This window comes from Habropoda laboriosa, unplaced genomic scaffold (assembly GCF_001263275.1).
Source record: "Habropoda laboriosa isolate 0110345459 unplaced genomic scaffold, ASM126327v1 scaffold143, whole genome shotgun sequence".
Lineage (NCBI taxonomy): Eukaryota > Metazoa > Arthropoda > Insecta > Hymenoptera > Apidae > Habropoda > Habropoda laboriosa.
In genome coordinates this window covers 1,611,447-1,628,711 of record NW_017100404.1, presented here as the reverse complement: position 1 = coordinate 1,628,711, position 17,265 = coordinate 1,611,447, and the positions used below count along the sequence as shown (strand labels likewise).

Genomic DNA, 17,265 nt, shown 5'->3' with positions numbered 1-17,265 from the left:
AATTTTTTTTTTTTCATATTGATTTTGTTTCCACATTTTTTTGTCACAATATATCGCACAAACAGTCCTTCAGTAATTCTTAATGTAATGTTTATAGTCGCACATTACTTGTATTCATTTCACAAAATCTTGATGTTGGTCATCATGAAATAATTAATGAGGTAATGCCTATCAATGATCAATGATAATTACATTTGAGAAATTTAATTTTACGTACTTATTTTTAATATTTATGTTTTGATATACGTATATACAAATAAATGTCCGACTATTATTTCTATTCCCTTGTCATATTAAAAAAAATTTTGGAGGATTTTGTTGCAATTAGCCGCAGATTTTATGTGGGAAATATTTTCCATTGCAAATTTGTATGCAATAGTAAATATCGTGGCAATTATTGTGTACAAATAAATAGCAACAAGAACAGGAAATCGTAACGTTACTTCATTCAGTCATATTTTTAACATCACTGTTCTTAATTCACATCGTTATTACACAATAACCGGAAGAAACGTAATGCCCAGCATTGTTACTGTTTCAATTTAATTCAATGTCTTGATCGCATTGTCATTTTGTATTTTTAAATGACATGATAATAAAGTGAAAAATTACAGCTAAATAAGCGTAACAAGTCAATGTAGATTGGCTGTAAAATTATAAGGACAAATATGTTTTATATCAAACTGAAAATGTATACCTTTTGTTTCAATACAATTCGTTGAATTAGAATTATTAAACAATCTCATCCGAAGCACAAAGCTTTCAGAGCAGTTCATTACGTTTCATTTAAAAGGCATTCGTATACAGTTCCGTCTAACTTCAACGCTGTAATATTATTGATATTATTATTAAATAACATTTACTGTACCTAAATTTAATAATAAAAATACCTAAATCACAATATGTTATGCCATTATTCGATGGCAATGAATTGATGTTTTTCCAGTCTATTTTTCGCAGTTTTATTATTCTGCCAAAAAAGTAGTTTCAGAGTGCAGATAATTGGGACGAAGAGATCGCAATGACAAAAGTATAAGTTTCTTAATATTCGTAGAACGAAGCTACAATTAATGTTTAGAAATACTACGCAATTTACAAAGCTACTTTAAAAAAAAAGATTTAGCATCGTTCGGCTCGCAATGGCGGAAAATGTAGTTTTGTTCTAATTCTGCTATGTTAAAAATAAATCCACATATGTACAATTGTATTACTTTTACGAATTAAGTGAAAAAATGAATTGTAAAAATTTCGTCAGTGCGAACTCACTTATGATTTAATTAATTTTATATTGCTAGATTTATAACATATCACACTTTATCAAGTAGTGACAAGCATAAGTTTTGTTGTATATAATTTGCAACAATTCCGAATAGTAAAAAATGGATGACTATTGTATCTACTTATGAAATACAATCAACAAATATGTGAGTTATATCAAGTAGTTACATACAGTAGTTACGTCTCTCTTCGTAATTAGGCTGGCGCAAAAATGTTCCATAGGTATAATGTAGCTACCTAAAATCTGTGATTTCTCCATAAGCTTTATTAAAGCAAATGTATTTTTTTTTCTTTTATATTAAAGTATTATATTTCAAGGAGTGAAAGCAAACGGCTAATTAGCAGGTGGTGCACTAAGTGCCTCATGCAACGCTTGTTGTTGATCTCCTGTTAATGCATTTATGCATGCCTGGAACATAGACTCGTTGTTCTGAAACAAACCATATTAATAGTCATTAGTATTATTATTATTTACAGTGTACATATATAATAGTGAAAGTATTTCATGTAGTATTCTTTATATTATCTTTGCTTATACCTGTATTTGTGTAACGATACTAAGAATTCTGCTCATGACAGGATTATCTGTAGGTACTGCATCTTTAAAAAGTGCTTCTGCAAAAAAACTTATTAACCGAGGTAGGTTTGCATTATTTGGTCCTAAAACTGCTACGTGATTTGCTTCGATTAAATCGCATAAATATCCATAAACGTAAGGTGCTTCATCTTCGTCTTCTACCACTGGTAGCCAAGAGAGCCTGTGTTTACATAGGTGGTTTATTATCCACACTTCATTATTAGTAAATTTATATACAGACAAAAGCATATGTACTATGGATCAAAAACGTACCAATGCGGAAGTATTTCATCAACATTGATTGCTTTATTGTTATATTTCAGAATTTTTGTTACTGCAGAAATAGCATTTTCAGTTGGATTTACATTTTCAGGCGACCTAGATTCTGGATCGTTTATAACTTCCATTAACCTAGGTAAAGCTTCAGCACATGCCTGAGCAAATGCTTCTCCCCCGTACTGCCCCAAAACCCCACAACCATAAGCTGCTGCCTGTCTTACTTCTGCTGATTTATCTGACACGTATTGTATCATTGGTCGTAAAAAGTATTCTTGATATTTTGTACATTCAGGTCCTCCAAACTCTATTACATCATCAAAAACACATAAAGCCCATTGATGATCCGACCAAGATCTTTCAGGACTTAACAATTTAACAAAATGTCCACAAATTTGATCAAAGAAAGGAAAGAATGAAGATTTATGAGTGGTAAATAAAGCATGTAAAATGTCTGTTATCTTGCTTAGAGTATATACATCTTCATTATCTTCATCAGCAAGTTGCTCTTCAACAACCTATAAATTTGATTAAAAATTTTAAGTTACAAACACAATTCATTCTAATATTAAATCGTAGCCTCCTATACAATCTCACCTCATCATAATCTTCATCTTTACGTTTTTCCAATCTAGCTACTGCTCTTTCAAAATGTTTAACAAGTAATTTATCTAATATACGTAAGAGCTCAGCCATAGGTTGTGCTCCCAAACAACCTGCACCAAGTGTTTCTATACACTTGGCCAATGAATATAACAATTCCAGCAAAACTTCAGCTTCGGGTTCTGTATCAATTGCTTTTAAAAGATCGGGACAAATATAAGCCCACATCCCTTCAAGATATTGTGGACCTGTAATTCAATTGTTATACATCTTTTATCTTATAAAGATAAATTAATATTGTGTATAATTATTGATAATTAACCTTTAATTTTTGCACAGTCAAGGAGATATGGTAAACTTGCAGCAGCTGCTGTTCTAACACCATCATGAAAATAAAACTTCAACATAGGAACCATTAGCCGTACTACTTCTTCTGCATAATCTGCGAAACCTTCCTTCAATTCACGAGCATAGCAAACTAACATTTCACAGGCAGAAGCCTTATCTTCCAAACCAGCTGTTTTAATTCCGAAGTTCTGTTGTTCTCCAAGAGAAATGAACTCCCAATCAACATCTTCTATACCTTCCATGTCTTCATTATCCAGCAAAGCAACTTCAGGTTTCATAGCTGCTGTTCGTAAAACTGGACCCATTACCAAAGGTAAATATTGCTCAAATTGTTTACCTAAGCAATTGAAGTATTATAATTGCAACAATTGTTAAGATGAAAATTGTGACATTTTAATAAAAAATTTAATAAAAGTTTAAGTAACATACCAAGAATCTTACAAATTCGAGCCCATGCTGATATAAGATAACTTGTTTGTGGATCGTCATCTGGAAGATCTCCTTCTGAGTGAGTTTTTAATAACATATCCATAACTTCACTGGCATCTGCAATGAACTATATAATCATAAAAATTTAGTTATGTAACATGTACATAAGGAAACAATAAAGTATTTTGTTAATTACAAACTGCTATAGATTTAATATTATTATACCTTTTCAGGCCCTACTGCGAGTCCTATAAGACTTACGCATTCGATTGTTTTACCACGCAACATTTTATGTTCTTGTTGATTAGCATTTTGGATAATATATTTTAAACATGGCATTAATCTATCGTAATATGTTACAAACTGTTCTTCACATGTGTCAGCAACGGAAGCGATAGTTGTAACGACCTGCAAAGCAAATAGTAACAGCTTATAATCGTATATGTATTTTTCGTATTTGACTGCACGTAATCAACATCCTTACTTGTTCAAGAACAAGTTTAGTGCCTTTCTCAACCAATTCTTGAAATTTAGCGGTAAGTATTGATTCTAATTTAGCCATAATAGCATCCAAATATGGCGTTAATATATTTTTTGGACAATCTTCACTGAAGTTTACAAGCGCTGCACCAGCATGAGCTTGAACTCTTGGATTTGCATTATCATCCAAAACCATCAATAATCCAGGAATAACTTTATCATGAAATTTTTTTTCAAATATAGGCGCAAAATCAGTTGACATTTGACCCACTGCATTACAAGCCGCGTATCTTACACGAGGGTGCTGTAAAAATAGATGTAATTAATGAATGAAAGAGAATACTTGTATACAATAGTTAAATATGAATTTGTATGCTTCTGTCAGAATGGCAACATAGTAAATCTTCACGCTAATGGTCTTAAAGCTCCCTGACCATATGATTTTTTATTTGAATTTATTGTAATTAAACTTACGGGATCTTGTAAATATTGTATAACTCCGTCCATGATTTGGGGTAATATCGCTTCCATTTGTTTATGGCAACCTTCACCAACAGCTGATATCGCCATAAGAGCAGCATGCCTACATTACAAACATTTTATAATAGCTACTATAACTTTGCAAACCATTTTTAAGAGATTGCAAAAATATGAATGTTTGTTCTAAGCCTATGACAATGATGCTACAACATTATTGTCAACTCTCCTTTAAAAGAACATCCTTCGAGAACCTCAAATTTCTACCTATCAGAACGATAGGTAAAACAGAGAATGATCCCGTTGGTTACTCTATCACAGATGTAACGCAATTATTTACATAAAGTATATAACTGCTGACTACTCTGTGATGACAATGCTGTAAAAAAAAACTCAAAAATATTTACCTATACTTCCAGTCACTATTGTTCAACATTGAAGGAATATTTTGTACAATTTGTGGTAACATCGTTTTACCTCCTAAACCACATGCTAATCTATCCAAAGCACTTTCGGCAACGACATTATTACTGTCATTGTCATCATCCACAATTTCATCAGAAAAACTCCATTTTTCATCTTCTTCTATATCTGTCATCATTTTCAGTACCAATGGTACTAAGGATGCAATATATTTTCCACCAACTTTACGTACCATGGCAGGAGCAGTTTCTGCTAATGTTACTAATACTTCTAATGCTAATTGTCTCCATGAATCAGCCATATCTTCATTAGAAAATATGTTCATACACATTTCCATTATAGTTTCTAACTGTAATCTCAAAAACTTGGGCGTCGACTCTGCCAAGTCGATCAAAACTTTTAAGAGAGCATCATCTCCTTGTTTCTCTACTGACTGAGCAATTACTTGTACAATTGCTGGTAGTAGTTCTGAGAAATGTTTCTGTATATTTTCTTCTTTATCATGCAAAATGATAAAAGCTCCAATTGCTCTTACTGCTTGAAATCTGACCTATGGTAAAATACATTATACATTATAATTATCATGATACTAAAATTTATATAAAGAAATATTTTAATTGTATGTGCAAGCATATAAATTAATAATAAACATTGCAAGTACAAGTAGTACAGTTTAATATGTTTAATCATTGCAAAACAATTTTAATTTCTGTTTGCCCCGTATCTGTCTGTAAATTAAAACTTCACAAATTACAGTCATCAGAGGACAATTTTTTTTATAGGAAGAAGTTGTGACGAAAGGCTTAATTGTTCGAATCTCGTGTATCATTCTTCCTTGTTATATTAAATAGATTTCCATTCTTGAAGAAAGTATTTTATCCTACCTCGTAATTTGCAGTATCCATGACAGATTGTTGCAACATTTGTTTGATAAGATCAAGATAATTTGCTTGTTGATTTCCAAATACACCTGGGACGGATCTGCATATGCATATAAGTGTATCATTAAAAATTACCTTATTCATACTAGAAATAGTATAGTTTACATTGAAAATTAGAATGTTGCTGTAAACCTACGTGAACATTTGAAGAGCATTTTCTTTCAGTGCTGGTACAGGACTGTTTGCACATTGGAATAGGAACTGCAGAAATTCTGGCCACTGGTTGTTACCATCTTCATCAATTAAATTTCGCGCGACTTCGGCTGCAACCTCGCAAACCTTACGTCGAATAGTTTCTGTTTGTTCATTTTGAACAGATAATAAAATTTGTTCTTTCAACTGAACTTGGGCTTCTGGTGGAATCTGGGAATATAATAATATTAATGCAACAAGTATATATGTTCATAATTAACACTAGGTTTACGGACATTTCTTGTATACCTATTTCTACGGACACCCGTCAAATTGAAGGGTGAAGGAAAACACGTATTTTCTTTAAAAAAAAAAAAAAAAACGATTAATTTAATTTAAAAACAATTTGGTTATGTTGGTTGCATAAAACATGGGTTTATTTGAAATAAAATGTTTAAACCATCAGAGGTAATGGCCGAAAATATTCTTAAGCTGGTAAATCTCTATGATAGCTGTACAGACTGTGATGTCTGTGCCCAAAAGGTTATACAATATTAACAGATTTAATTAACTTATACAAACTTTTACTATACATATACATTTAATTTTTTACAGACACATTCCATTTTGTGTATACATTTTCCGCAAACGTTCTTCTTACACTTAATACAAATATTATTACTTCTATTTTTATTGGAATAGCCGATTTAACAAGACTTGCGTATTTATGAACTGCTAACTGATGGAAGAAGGAACTGATTGATTTGTTTTTCTTGTATTCGTCGATAAGTTCTTCGGCTAATTGAAATATGAAATTTTTTCTGGATATTTTAGAACCAGTGCATTCTTTGTACAATATTCAGGCATTTATGACTGCCAAATCCAAAATGTTGTAAAAAACCTGAAGAGGCCACCGGCAAGACCCTGCTTTCACACTGTATTTACGCGCCATTAGATCGACTACATCTACTCCAAACCTGGTCGTCTTGTAAAATCTAATTGTTTCTGGGACACGTTTGTAATTGTTCTCAACTTTCGCAAATGTATGTTTTGTGCTTAGTAACAATTCTTTTATTTTTGGGTCCCCAACCAAAGTTGTTTTTTGTATAAGTATTTTTTTGCAAGTGGTAAACTGCTGAAAAAGTTATCTTTAGTTACATTTCTTCCTCAGCTTCCACCATGGTTCAGCTAATTTCAAGACTACAAATTCCCCCAAAGGTGTCGAAGATCAGGTTTCATCTTTACCCAAATAAGGAAAACCATTTATAATATATTTCGTTTTAACATCGGCTGCCAACCAAAATTTTATGCCAAATTTATGAAGCTTATTTGGCATATATTGTGTAAATCGACGCGGCGTGTTGATATTGTGCTCGACGCAGTCGAAAGATATTTCCGAGCAATTATAATTTTTATTTAGTATCTACTTTCTGATTTCTTTTACATTTGTTACCGGAGAAATAATTTCATGAATAAAGCCGGTTTATTACGATTAACTATGAAATTTGACGGGTATCCGGAGAAATAGGTATACATCATACAGAATTTTGAAATTACAGAGCTGAGAGGGAAATAGATTTGGGTATATATTCATACCATTCCATCAATAAAAGTCAGCAAAAATTGCAAGAAAATAATAGTAATGGTATCTGTAATTTTGCTCATGAAGTCCGAAACCTAGTGTTAAATAGATATATATGTAAGAAATTAACTAAAATTATGAATTGCTATAATATATTATTTCTCATCTACTATATCTATCTATGTATATCTCATCTACTTTGGTACAATTTACATGTACAAAAAGATAAAACACCTTAAATGTACATTCATAATGTAAAATATGTTATACAATTAATATTGAATTAATAAATGATATAGACTTATAGTTCACAAGCTACATTAGGTTACTTTATCATTGGCAATAGTTGTTGGCATAAACTACAGAAAGCATTATGTGATTGAAAGTATTTTAGTCCTTAGCTTGCTATAAATATTTTTTACAATAAATACAATAAAGATATAATTACTTTAGGATAGAAATCGATGAACTCAGAGGAAAACAGTCGACGTAATAAGACAGCAGCCATAGCACGCATCTCTTCTGTAAGGGTGGCATTGCACAAAGAGGTTAAAAGAAATGTCACCTTGCTATCCACTGGGAGATTGTTGTATGCCTCCTAAAATGTTAGATATATATTTATTACATAATTTAATTTTGTTACAATTTAACATTTCAGAATAATAAAATGTTCAATGGGAACACTTTATCATATTCATAAAATATTCATATATTTTGTACTTATTACTGAATTTATAGTTTAATCAGACAATATTAAAACAATACACTAATAAAAAAGCATTACATTACCTACAAAATGACCTATAACTACACAGTTTAACTAATCCGAATGAAACTAGTAAAAAAACACATGGTGCCTGAAAATGACACATGGTCATGTTTTATTCGTATTTCAAACGCACATGTGATAAATGCAAATAAATAAGAAACGTGAAAATATTCATTTAAAAGACGACAATAATGTAATCATAAATGCATGAAATTTAAAATATATCCACATAAATCAAGGCATTTCCTGTATCATCTAAAGCAGATTCAGAAATGCCGGAAACCCTATGGAATACGGTCGCGTGTAGGCGGGAAAGCGAAATACACAAATTATCAATCTTGCTAAGTAGTCACGCTATATATTATGTGTTATTTAATTCAAAAGTCGATTACTTTATTCTCTAGTGTTCATAGAATTGTACATATATCCCGAGTAGTTGTAGAAAAGACTTGGATAAAATATACATTTGCGTCGAACTAGAAGTACCACGAAACTTTATAAAAGGTTGGCGGGGTGCATGCTACCGCGCGACACCATTTTGGATTTTATTAGGTTGTTCTAAACACTTGTCAGTATTCATCGTAATTACTAATCATATCTGTTACAGAATTAATAGTATTAATGTTCTATGAAAGTATCTAATAGTAAAAGTAAAAATAGAATTGTGATTCAATTGGGACAGTCAGTAAACGGTACCCACATGCGAATTCTGACAACACGTTGGCAACGTGTTCGGAAATGAAGTACCTTGTTTCACATTATTTATGTTTCTTGAAATATTAATACGTACAAAATATGCGTCTAAAAATCAGAAGAAATATACATACCTCCGCTTGCGTTCTGGCATCATTATCCGTGCTAAGGAGTGTGTTTAAAAGCTGTTGAAACTGATCAAGGTCTGCCGCCATTGTCGCCGAACGAATGAAGCTACAGCGCACACTCTTGAGAGTTGATCGTCAATTAATATTACCAAGCTAAATCACTAAAATGTTCCTACATTTTCACTGCCAACTTCACGATTCTTTGCTAATTGAAGATAAGCCTTTGGGTAACTAAATTTAAATCTGTGATTTGTGGAAAATAATTATAAAAAACTTTATACAAATTTGATCATAAAATAACACATGAAAGTAATTATTACATAACTATTTTATTTCAATTTTTACGAAATTAATCTTTTAAATAATAATTTATATTTCAATTATTTGAAACTGTTACTAGTCCAAGTTTGAAATACTTTTATGTAACACCATACAACAGTTTAATTTTGACATTATTGTTCTTACTGTTGTTCTGTTGTGTCGTTGTTGCTGTTATCATCATCATCATTATTATCGAGCAACATAAACGTAAAAGTAAGAACAAATATAAAAGCATGGTCATTTAATAACATATTTAGTAAACATTTATTAAAAACAGGAAATGTATTTTCATTTTGAAATAACGCGTACCCATAAGAAAGTAAAATATGTATAAATAAGTAATTGCTGACATTCAAAGAAATGCACTTCAAAATATAACAAACGTTAAACTAAAAGAAGTACTAATATTCTTTTTATTTTTCAAATAAAATAATATGAATAATATTGAATAGAACAAGAGACAACATTGTATACATTTATTCTATTATACTTTGTACGTTCAAAGTTTTAAACGTTTTGAAGGTTAGATATTTATATTTCGAAATTTGAAGCATTAGATGTAAAAATGGATGTATGGACCAATATTTTCCGATTACATGTGATCTTAAAAAGCAGATTTGTGTGCAGTAGCTAAAAATATGAGATTGTATGTTCCCCTTTTCCCGTGTTTGAATGGATTCTCTTCTTCTCTCTCTCCGGGGAACCACGAAGGATTGTATTTTAATAATTTAATTGTCAGAACGACAACATTGTGAAAATACCAAATCCTTCGCTTTACTCTGCCATTAATGTAACGCCGTTATATTCACTGTTCAAATATAACTGCTGACTCATTTTTGGCGTAGAAGTCCGAAAGGGAAAAAGAGGATGGTTTTTCACACAAAGTAAAGGGGATTCGAACTTGCGATTTTCCCTGAACTCTGAGGGAGAGGAAAGTTGCGCCTTTACCGCTTGCGCTAATGCCGGCACCGTAAATCTTTTCTTTTTATTTGTTATATATTCTCTACTATATTATAACAACAATATTTTATAAACCATTAAAAAAAAATACCAAGCTTATTAATGTTTGTCCTAAGACTATGATAACAATATTGTAGCACTATTGTATTTTTTTTATTTAAAAGCATCTTTCTGTGAAAATTGTTCTATACGTGTATGGGAGGTTTTCACTAAAATGAACTTTGTCCCGTATTAACAGAAACTCTTATTAAACGTTCATCTTAAGAGATAATAAAATGCCAGATGCCTTCTCGTTCAGTTGATCGATCTATACCGTGTTTAGACTCATTTTAATCAGAAAAACCTCGCAAATTCATTAACAATCTTTACAGCGCGATAAAACAAAAATGACAAAAATTTCATTTGCACAGGTCAGTCGGGATGAGTCATCGTCTGTTGACCTGAAATTCCAAGAAATGGTGGGGACAGCCAGGAAGTTGCATTATGTGAAGCGCTTCGAGTTGCGTTTCGAGAGACATTACTGTAGGAAGTTCGGCTACTTAACATCGTGTCAGTTAGGTGAAATCCTAACCTAGCCTTTGATACGTTCCTTTGCATAGGTAGATAGAACTGTGAACACAACTAGTTCGACCTTTGCTAATTAGTGGGCTGTTTGCCTCCTCACGGGGATGAGTATGTTGGCACTAACTCGTTGCCGGAGATACGCCTCCATGGACCACGATAGGGAAGGTCATTGTGTGCTCGTTAAGCTCACAGAGATCGAGAGAGATAGAAATACGAGTGGCGGGATAATATGAAAGTAAAAAAGCGAGAAGGTAAAACAGTAAATATTAGTTTTTTCTTTTTATTTAGATATTTATACTTTACTTAGATAAATTGTTGTTTTAGAATATGGAATTTAGTTGTTTAATTGAAAATCGATACGAATTTTCCGGGTAATCTAATGGAAGAGTAAATGAACGATGCAGTGAGAAACGAGGAAAGTAGAACTACTTACTGTGCTCTTCGATATACAATCTAGAATGAACTCGCATTACCCATGTTACGCAATCACGGTGTAATCCACTTTTAGACGTATATATGATCGATAACCCTTTTAGTTGGTTTCTTATCAGTTAAGCATAACGACATTTATGCGATGAGTGGTTAAATTGAATTTCAACCGGTTACGTCGTATAATGCAACGCGTTCACATTACAATCCTGTGTTTGTTTCTGATATATCTTGAAATGCAAAGTTTAGTGACATATTTACTGGCAAATTATCTTCCTTTATTGCTTAAGAGTACGTAATTATATATACGACTATATTTAGTATGCTTGTAACAGAAGAGGATAATAATTTCAGATGTTCTTCTTAAATTATTTTTCAAAAAGTCGAATAGTATGTTTAATCAATTTGATTAACCGTCGGTAAATATTATAAACTACCTTTATAATTTGTTGTTTTTTAAATTATTATACATTTCACGTTTTTGAGAATTATTTACATTATAATCGAATTATCTTCATTTTTTAAAATTCGCAAAAATCATACAAAATTTAGACTATGTAAGTCGATAAGAGAAAAGTATAAACAAACGAGAAAACTATGATTAAGAAAACTAAGATTATTAAAATTGAGATGATAAAAATGAAGATTATTAAAACTGAGATTATGAAAATTAAGATTATTAAAATTGTGATTGAGAAACCTAAGATTATTAAAACTGAGATTATGAAAATTAAGATTATTAAAACTAAATTTATAAAAGTTAAGATGGTTAAAACTGAGATTATAGAAATTATCAGCTTACGAGTCTGACAATATTCAATAGGTCACTGAACAGCTCTGAACCATCGATAGAATTTCGGCCGTGGCTACTTTGCATTTCTCTCGCATCACTTCTGAATATCATTTAAATGCTGCACCGTCTATTAATACGTGATACGATACCTAAGTAGCTGCCACGGGCAGACAAGTCTCTGAATATCCGAGAGGTCAGAGGACCAAGTTTTAGGCGAAAGAAAAGGGTTGTTGAGAAGGGTTCGAAGATTGTCCACCCACGCGCAGTTCGCATCGAGAACCCAAAGGTCTCGTGGTACTGGATGATGGATGAGCAGAAACTATGTTACAAAACAAGCTTTACTTTTTTGTTCGAATAATCTTAACGGAGAATTTTAGCTTTCACAAAGGACGACCATAACAGCGCGACTCGGTTTCACGATTATGCATTATTGCGGTATAATGCTACTTTCTTCGCGCCGGCATTGTTACAAGCATAGAGACTATTTTGCTGGTACGATGAATGGTTTGATGCATCATTTACTGTGATAAATTTTACTAAAAGTTCTTTCAGTATTTAATCAATTTTTCTTACATCAAATTTTATTAATTTAACTAAGATAACTATTTAGAGATGGTAAATTTTTTCCATAGCCACTGAATTTCAGTACTACATACTATTAGTGAAGATTATTATAAGTTTGTTAAAATATTGCTCCAATTAGATGAATACATTTTATATTTTTGATAAAGTTTTGATTTATATACCTTTCGAACTAAGGAAAAATAGTTTTGGTCAGAAAATCATGATATTTTACACTTATATTTCTGTTCCATTTAATATTTCTTGAGTTTATTAATTCAAAGAATAATCATGCGGTAAAGTTGAAATTATGAAATTTTTTAATTTCAATTTAATTTATTTTTTTCAAAGCGACGAAGAGCACATGAACGATATAATTTACAGCACAGCCAGCGATAAGTATTTTCGCAGGTATTTTAATATTTGCAGATAGCGAACCGAAGATAAATCTAATTAATGTTGGAATATTTTACTTTAATTTCTCTTCGTTCATTTCTTTCGCAAATATTTGACACGACCGTTTGATTCGTTTATTCTTCGACAAGTACCAAGCCTGGTAAATATCTGCTTTAATAAATATTTATAACGGTGATTCGTTTATACTGTGGGAGAACGGTGTTCGAAGTACTTAGGAGAAACTTCTCGAAATAAATTAGTAATTAAACTAACTGGACCTTGAAGTTTCTTTCAAGGAACTTCCGAGATTCTTAGCAACTCTTTTCACGAACTTGAAAGCATCATGGAGAAGTATCGGTGCGGCTTATGTCTTGTTAAAACAGAGATTTGGCTGATTAAATATTCGGGAGAGTAGCTCGGCTTGTCGAATTACCATTTAAAATCATATTTCAAGCTGCTCGAGAAAAAATAATGAATTTTATTATCGAAACTTTTTCAAGTGTCTAAAGTGCATCTCATTTTTGCCATCTGTATTTCATTTTTTATTGCAAAATACAAATCAATTTTACTATTAAATCTGTGAAAAATTTCCTGTCTCATATTTTTCTGGAAAATGCGTATTTATTTTTTATTATATTTATAATTCGTCGTTATCAAAATCATGAAAACACGATATCAATACCATAACTGAAAGCGTATTTATTTTTTATCATACTTATAATTTGTCATCAAAAATAGTAATAATATTATATCAGTACTGCATTAACTTTTAGTACTACATTCGGTATATTTAATTAACTGAAGTGATAAATATGAAGTGTGACAATTTTAATATATTACATTAGTACTGTATTCATTTTTAGTATTACATTCGGTAATTAACTTTAATTCACTGAAGTGATAAGTATGACAATTTTAATAAAAAAGGAAACATACGGTGTCTTTTTTAAAAGCAATGGAAGCTTTTGCACATTGTATCATCGTGAAAATTGACTCATTCACGTTCCTTCCATAGTTATTCCCTGTTCGATCGAGCACATCACATTTTCATCCGAAATATACCTCTTCAAAAGACACGTCAGTTCGCTAGCCGGACTATTCCGATCCTCCGTACTCGTCGTATGCTTCTTTATCTTCTTGATCGCTCTCACGATGCAATTCTCGAATCCTCCGCTCCTCTCTTTCAACTTCTGATAATCACACCGTAATTCATTCACTTTGTGTTTGAAGTCAGAATTGATTTTCCTCAAGGTATAAAGCTCATCCTTCAAAGCGGCCTTCTCAGATTCCAACTGATTCAATTTCGTTCCAGCTGTATCCAGTCGAACCCGCAAGGACTCCTTCTCTTCCCTCACCTTCGTCAATTCCACTTTCAATGCTCCAATTTCTTCCGTTGTATCCCGCACCTCGTTCCTTCTCTTCTCGTCTTCTACAAAATTAACAACCAGGTTGCACCTCAGAGAGTTCACCTCTATCTTTAAAGCAACGTTCTCCACTTTTAGCTTATTTATCATTTCCAGCAATCTCTCGATATCTGTTCCAGCCTCTTCTTCCATCGACGACACGTCGTAAGGACATACACTTGACTGATCGATACAAGCCACCGTGCTCACGTTATTATCGCGACTCGAGTAGCTGCTAATTTCTTTGTAATAAAGATCCACGATCTCTGGCTTGTTCGATTTAATCGCAACATCGCTCTCTCTACCGTTCGATAAATCTATCTGCTGTCTCTGAAGCTCTTCCTTCAACCGAGTCAATTCCACTTTAACTTCGAAATTCTGACTTCTCAAATGAAGTATCTCGAATTTCAATGATTCGTTCTCCACCGTTAGCTTCTTCACGTCCTTCCTCGCCACCGTTTTCTGTTTCCCGTGTTTGCTGGATTTCGTCAGGTTGTCTCGTTTCGTTTCACTCGCTGCTTTGCCCGTCAAAGGCTTCGCAATTTGCTTACCTCGTTCGCTGTACACTACGGATCCTTCTTCCTTCTCCATCCGCGACAGGTTCAATCGCAGACTGTTCGCGTACTCGTGCTCCAGCATGTCCTTCTCCTTCCTCAAAGTGGCGTTCATCAGCTGCAAAATTTTCAGCTGATTTTTCAGTATCCTGTATTCGCTGTGAATTTCGGCCAGCCTCAGCTTCAGCTCCTCCCCTGTTTCTCTCAGCGTCTCGTTCTTCCTCCCCGTTTCATCGAGCGCGACCTGCAGCACCGTGTTCTCCGATCTCGCTTTGTCACACGCCGTTCTCAATTTATCCAATTCGACGGCAGAATATTCGTTCGCCGTTTTAACTTCATTCAGCTGATCCTTCAGCAAGACGTTCTCCTGTTGCACCTTGTTAATACACGTCGCGAGCTCATTCTTTTCTGACAGAAGCACTTGCACGTGGCCCTCAAACCCGGCGTTCTTCAAAGTCAACCCGTTCAAATCGTTATCGAGCTTCGAATTTTCGAATTCCAACTGGCTTATTTTATCTCCGGCTCCCTTCAATTCCAATCGCGTCTCTTCCAGTTTCGCGGTTAAATTCTCCCCGTTCGTCTTAAGGTTTCTCATCTCCTCGCGTAGATTGTCACACTCAGACTTGTATCTATCGATCTCGTCCTCAAGCGTGGAACATTTCACGCGAACACGTTCCACAGACTCTTCCATAGATTTCTTCTCGATCTTCAAATTCGCCAGTTCCACGCTCAATTGTTCCTTCTTGTTCTTCAGATTCGTTCTTTCAACGTCCAACTCGTTGTAATTCGATTCTAACTTCGCTAGCTCTTTCACCCTCTCCTCGGCTGTAGTTTTTTCCGCGCCCAGCTGATACACGAGAATCTCCTTCTTCGATTCTAAATGAAAGATGCTCGTTTCGAGTCTCGTCTTGTCGCTGGAAAAATGCTCCAATTTGGCTTTCAGATCGACGATCTCACGATTCGCGCGATCCAATTCCTCCTTTGACACAGCTAAGTTCCCCCTCAGTCGCTCCAGTTCGACACCCGTCTGTCTCGATGTTTCCCGCGAGCGTTTTTCCGCATCCACGTTTTTCTTCTCGACACCTACAACAGTCTCTCGTTCTTTCCGTTTAGCTCGTTCCAATTCGTTTATCTTATTCCGCAGTTTCTCGTTCTCCCTCGAAACGTTCTTCATCAGGTCCATTGTCTTCTCCGTCGCTTCTTTCTCAGCAACCTTCGCCTCTTCGTCCCTCTTCTGGAGGACCTCGCGAATCCTACCCATTTCCTTCAACAGCCCCTCCTTATCGGCCTCAAGATTTTGCAATCTTTTTTTCACCATGCTTGCCTCGCGTTTCACCTGTTGCAGTTGTTCCAACTCCTTTCTCGAGCCCTCCTGTTCACGCTGAATCTCCTCCGTCCTCCTCTCCTCCTCCATTCTTTTTGTTCTCCCTTTCAAAGCTTTGTATTCGTCTAGTAGCGAGGCAACTTTTCCCTGTTCGCCTTTCAGTTCCTTGTTCCTTTGTTCCACCAAACTTTTCATGTCAAACAACTCCTGGCACAGAACGTTCACGTGTTCGTCCTTCTCCTTCGATTCCGACTTTAATCGAACGATCACCCCCTCCAGCTGTTCCACACTTCTCGACATATTCCAACGATCCCCGGCTGTCACGATCACCTCCAGCTGTTCCATCCCGTCGCACACGTTACCAACGAGACCTTCTAATCTCTCGATGTCCCTCCACTCGTTCGAATTTCCCTCCGCTCCACGATTATCATTCAACCCGCTCATCGTCTCTCGCGTCTTCTCGACCATTCTTATCAGCTCCTCTATTTTATTCAAACACTCTACACCGTCGTTACCGCCAATTTTACCGTACCTCCTCACGTGATCGTTTCTCAATTCGTCGATCTCGACGTTGATCTCCGTCAACGTCGTGCCTAACAACGAGAACTGCTGCAAATCGCGTTCCACCGTTTTCTTCGAACACGAAGAATCAGGATCGTCGATGAACTTTGCCAATTCACCGTGCAGTTGCTTCAAACTGGCTCGTAGCTCTGTAATTCTCTGCATGTAGTTCGAGCAATCTGGATCACCGGCGGCAATTAGCGCCTGGTGATCATTTTTCAGCTTGTTCTTCAAGTCGCTCGTTAATAATTCAGCATTTCTCA

At 34.2% G+C, this 17,265-nt stretch overlaps 2 protein-coding genes across 2 annotated transcripts in view; both read right to left on the bottom strand.

The window, feature by feature from the left end:
* Window positions 1-1,348: 1,348 nt before the first annotated feature.
* Window positions 1,349-9,259, bottom strand: LOC108575354 (importin-5). Its single transcript, XM_017938125.1, has 14 exons — window positions 9,143-9,259; window positions 7,995-8,144; window positions 5,969-6,195; window positions 5,776-5,872; window positions 4,876-5,441; window positions 4,466-4,574; window positions 3,996-4,295; window positions 3,737-3,919; window positions 3,512-3,638; window positions 3,057-3,419; window positions 2,729-2,982; window positions 2,129-2,649; window positions 1,817-2,036; window positions 1,349-1,708 (listed from the first exon to the last, which is right to left on the bottom strand). Exons 1-14 carry the CDS (start codon window positions 9,221-9,223, stop codon window positions 1,613-1,615), a joined length of 3,294 nt encoding a protein of 1,097 aa, XP_017793614.1. The 5' UTR covers window positions 9,224-9,259; the 3' UTR covers window positions 1,349-1,612.
* A 4,899-nt stretch (window positions 9,260-14,158) lies between these two features.
* LOC108575323 (paramyosin-like) overlaps window positions 14,159-17,265 on the bottom strand; it is a 4,010-nt gene continuing 903 nt past the window's right edge. The window contains exon 2 of the mRNA XM_017938089.1: window positions 14,159-17,230. Coding sequence (XP_017793578.1) covers window positions 14,159-17,230 — 3,072 coding nt within the window. The remainder of the gene's footprint in view (window positions 17,231-17,265) is intronic.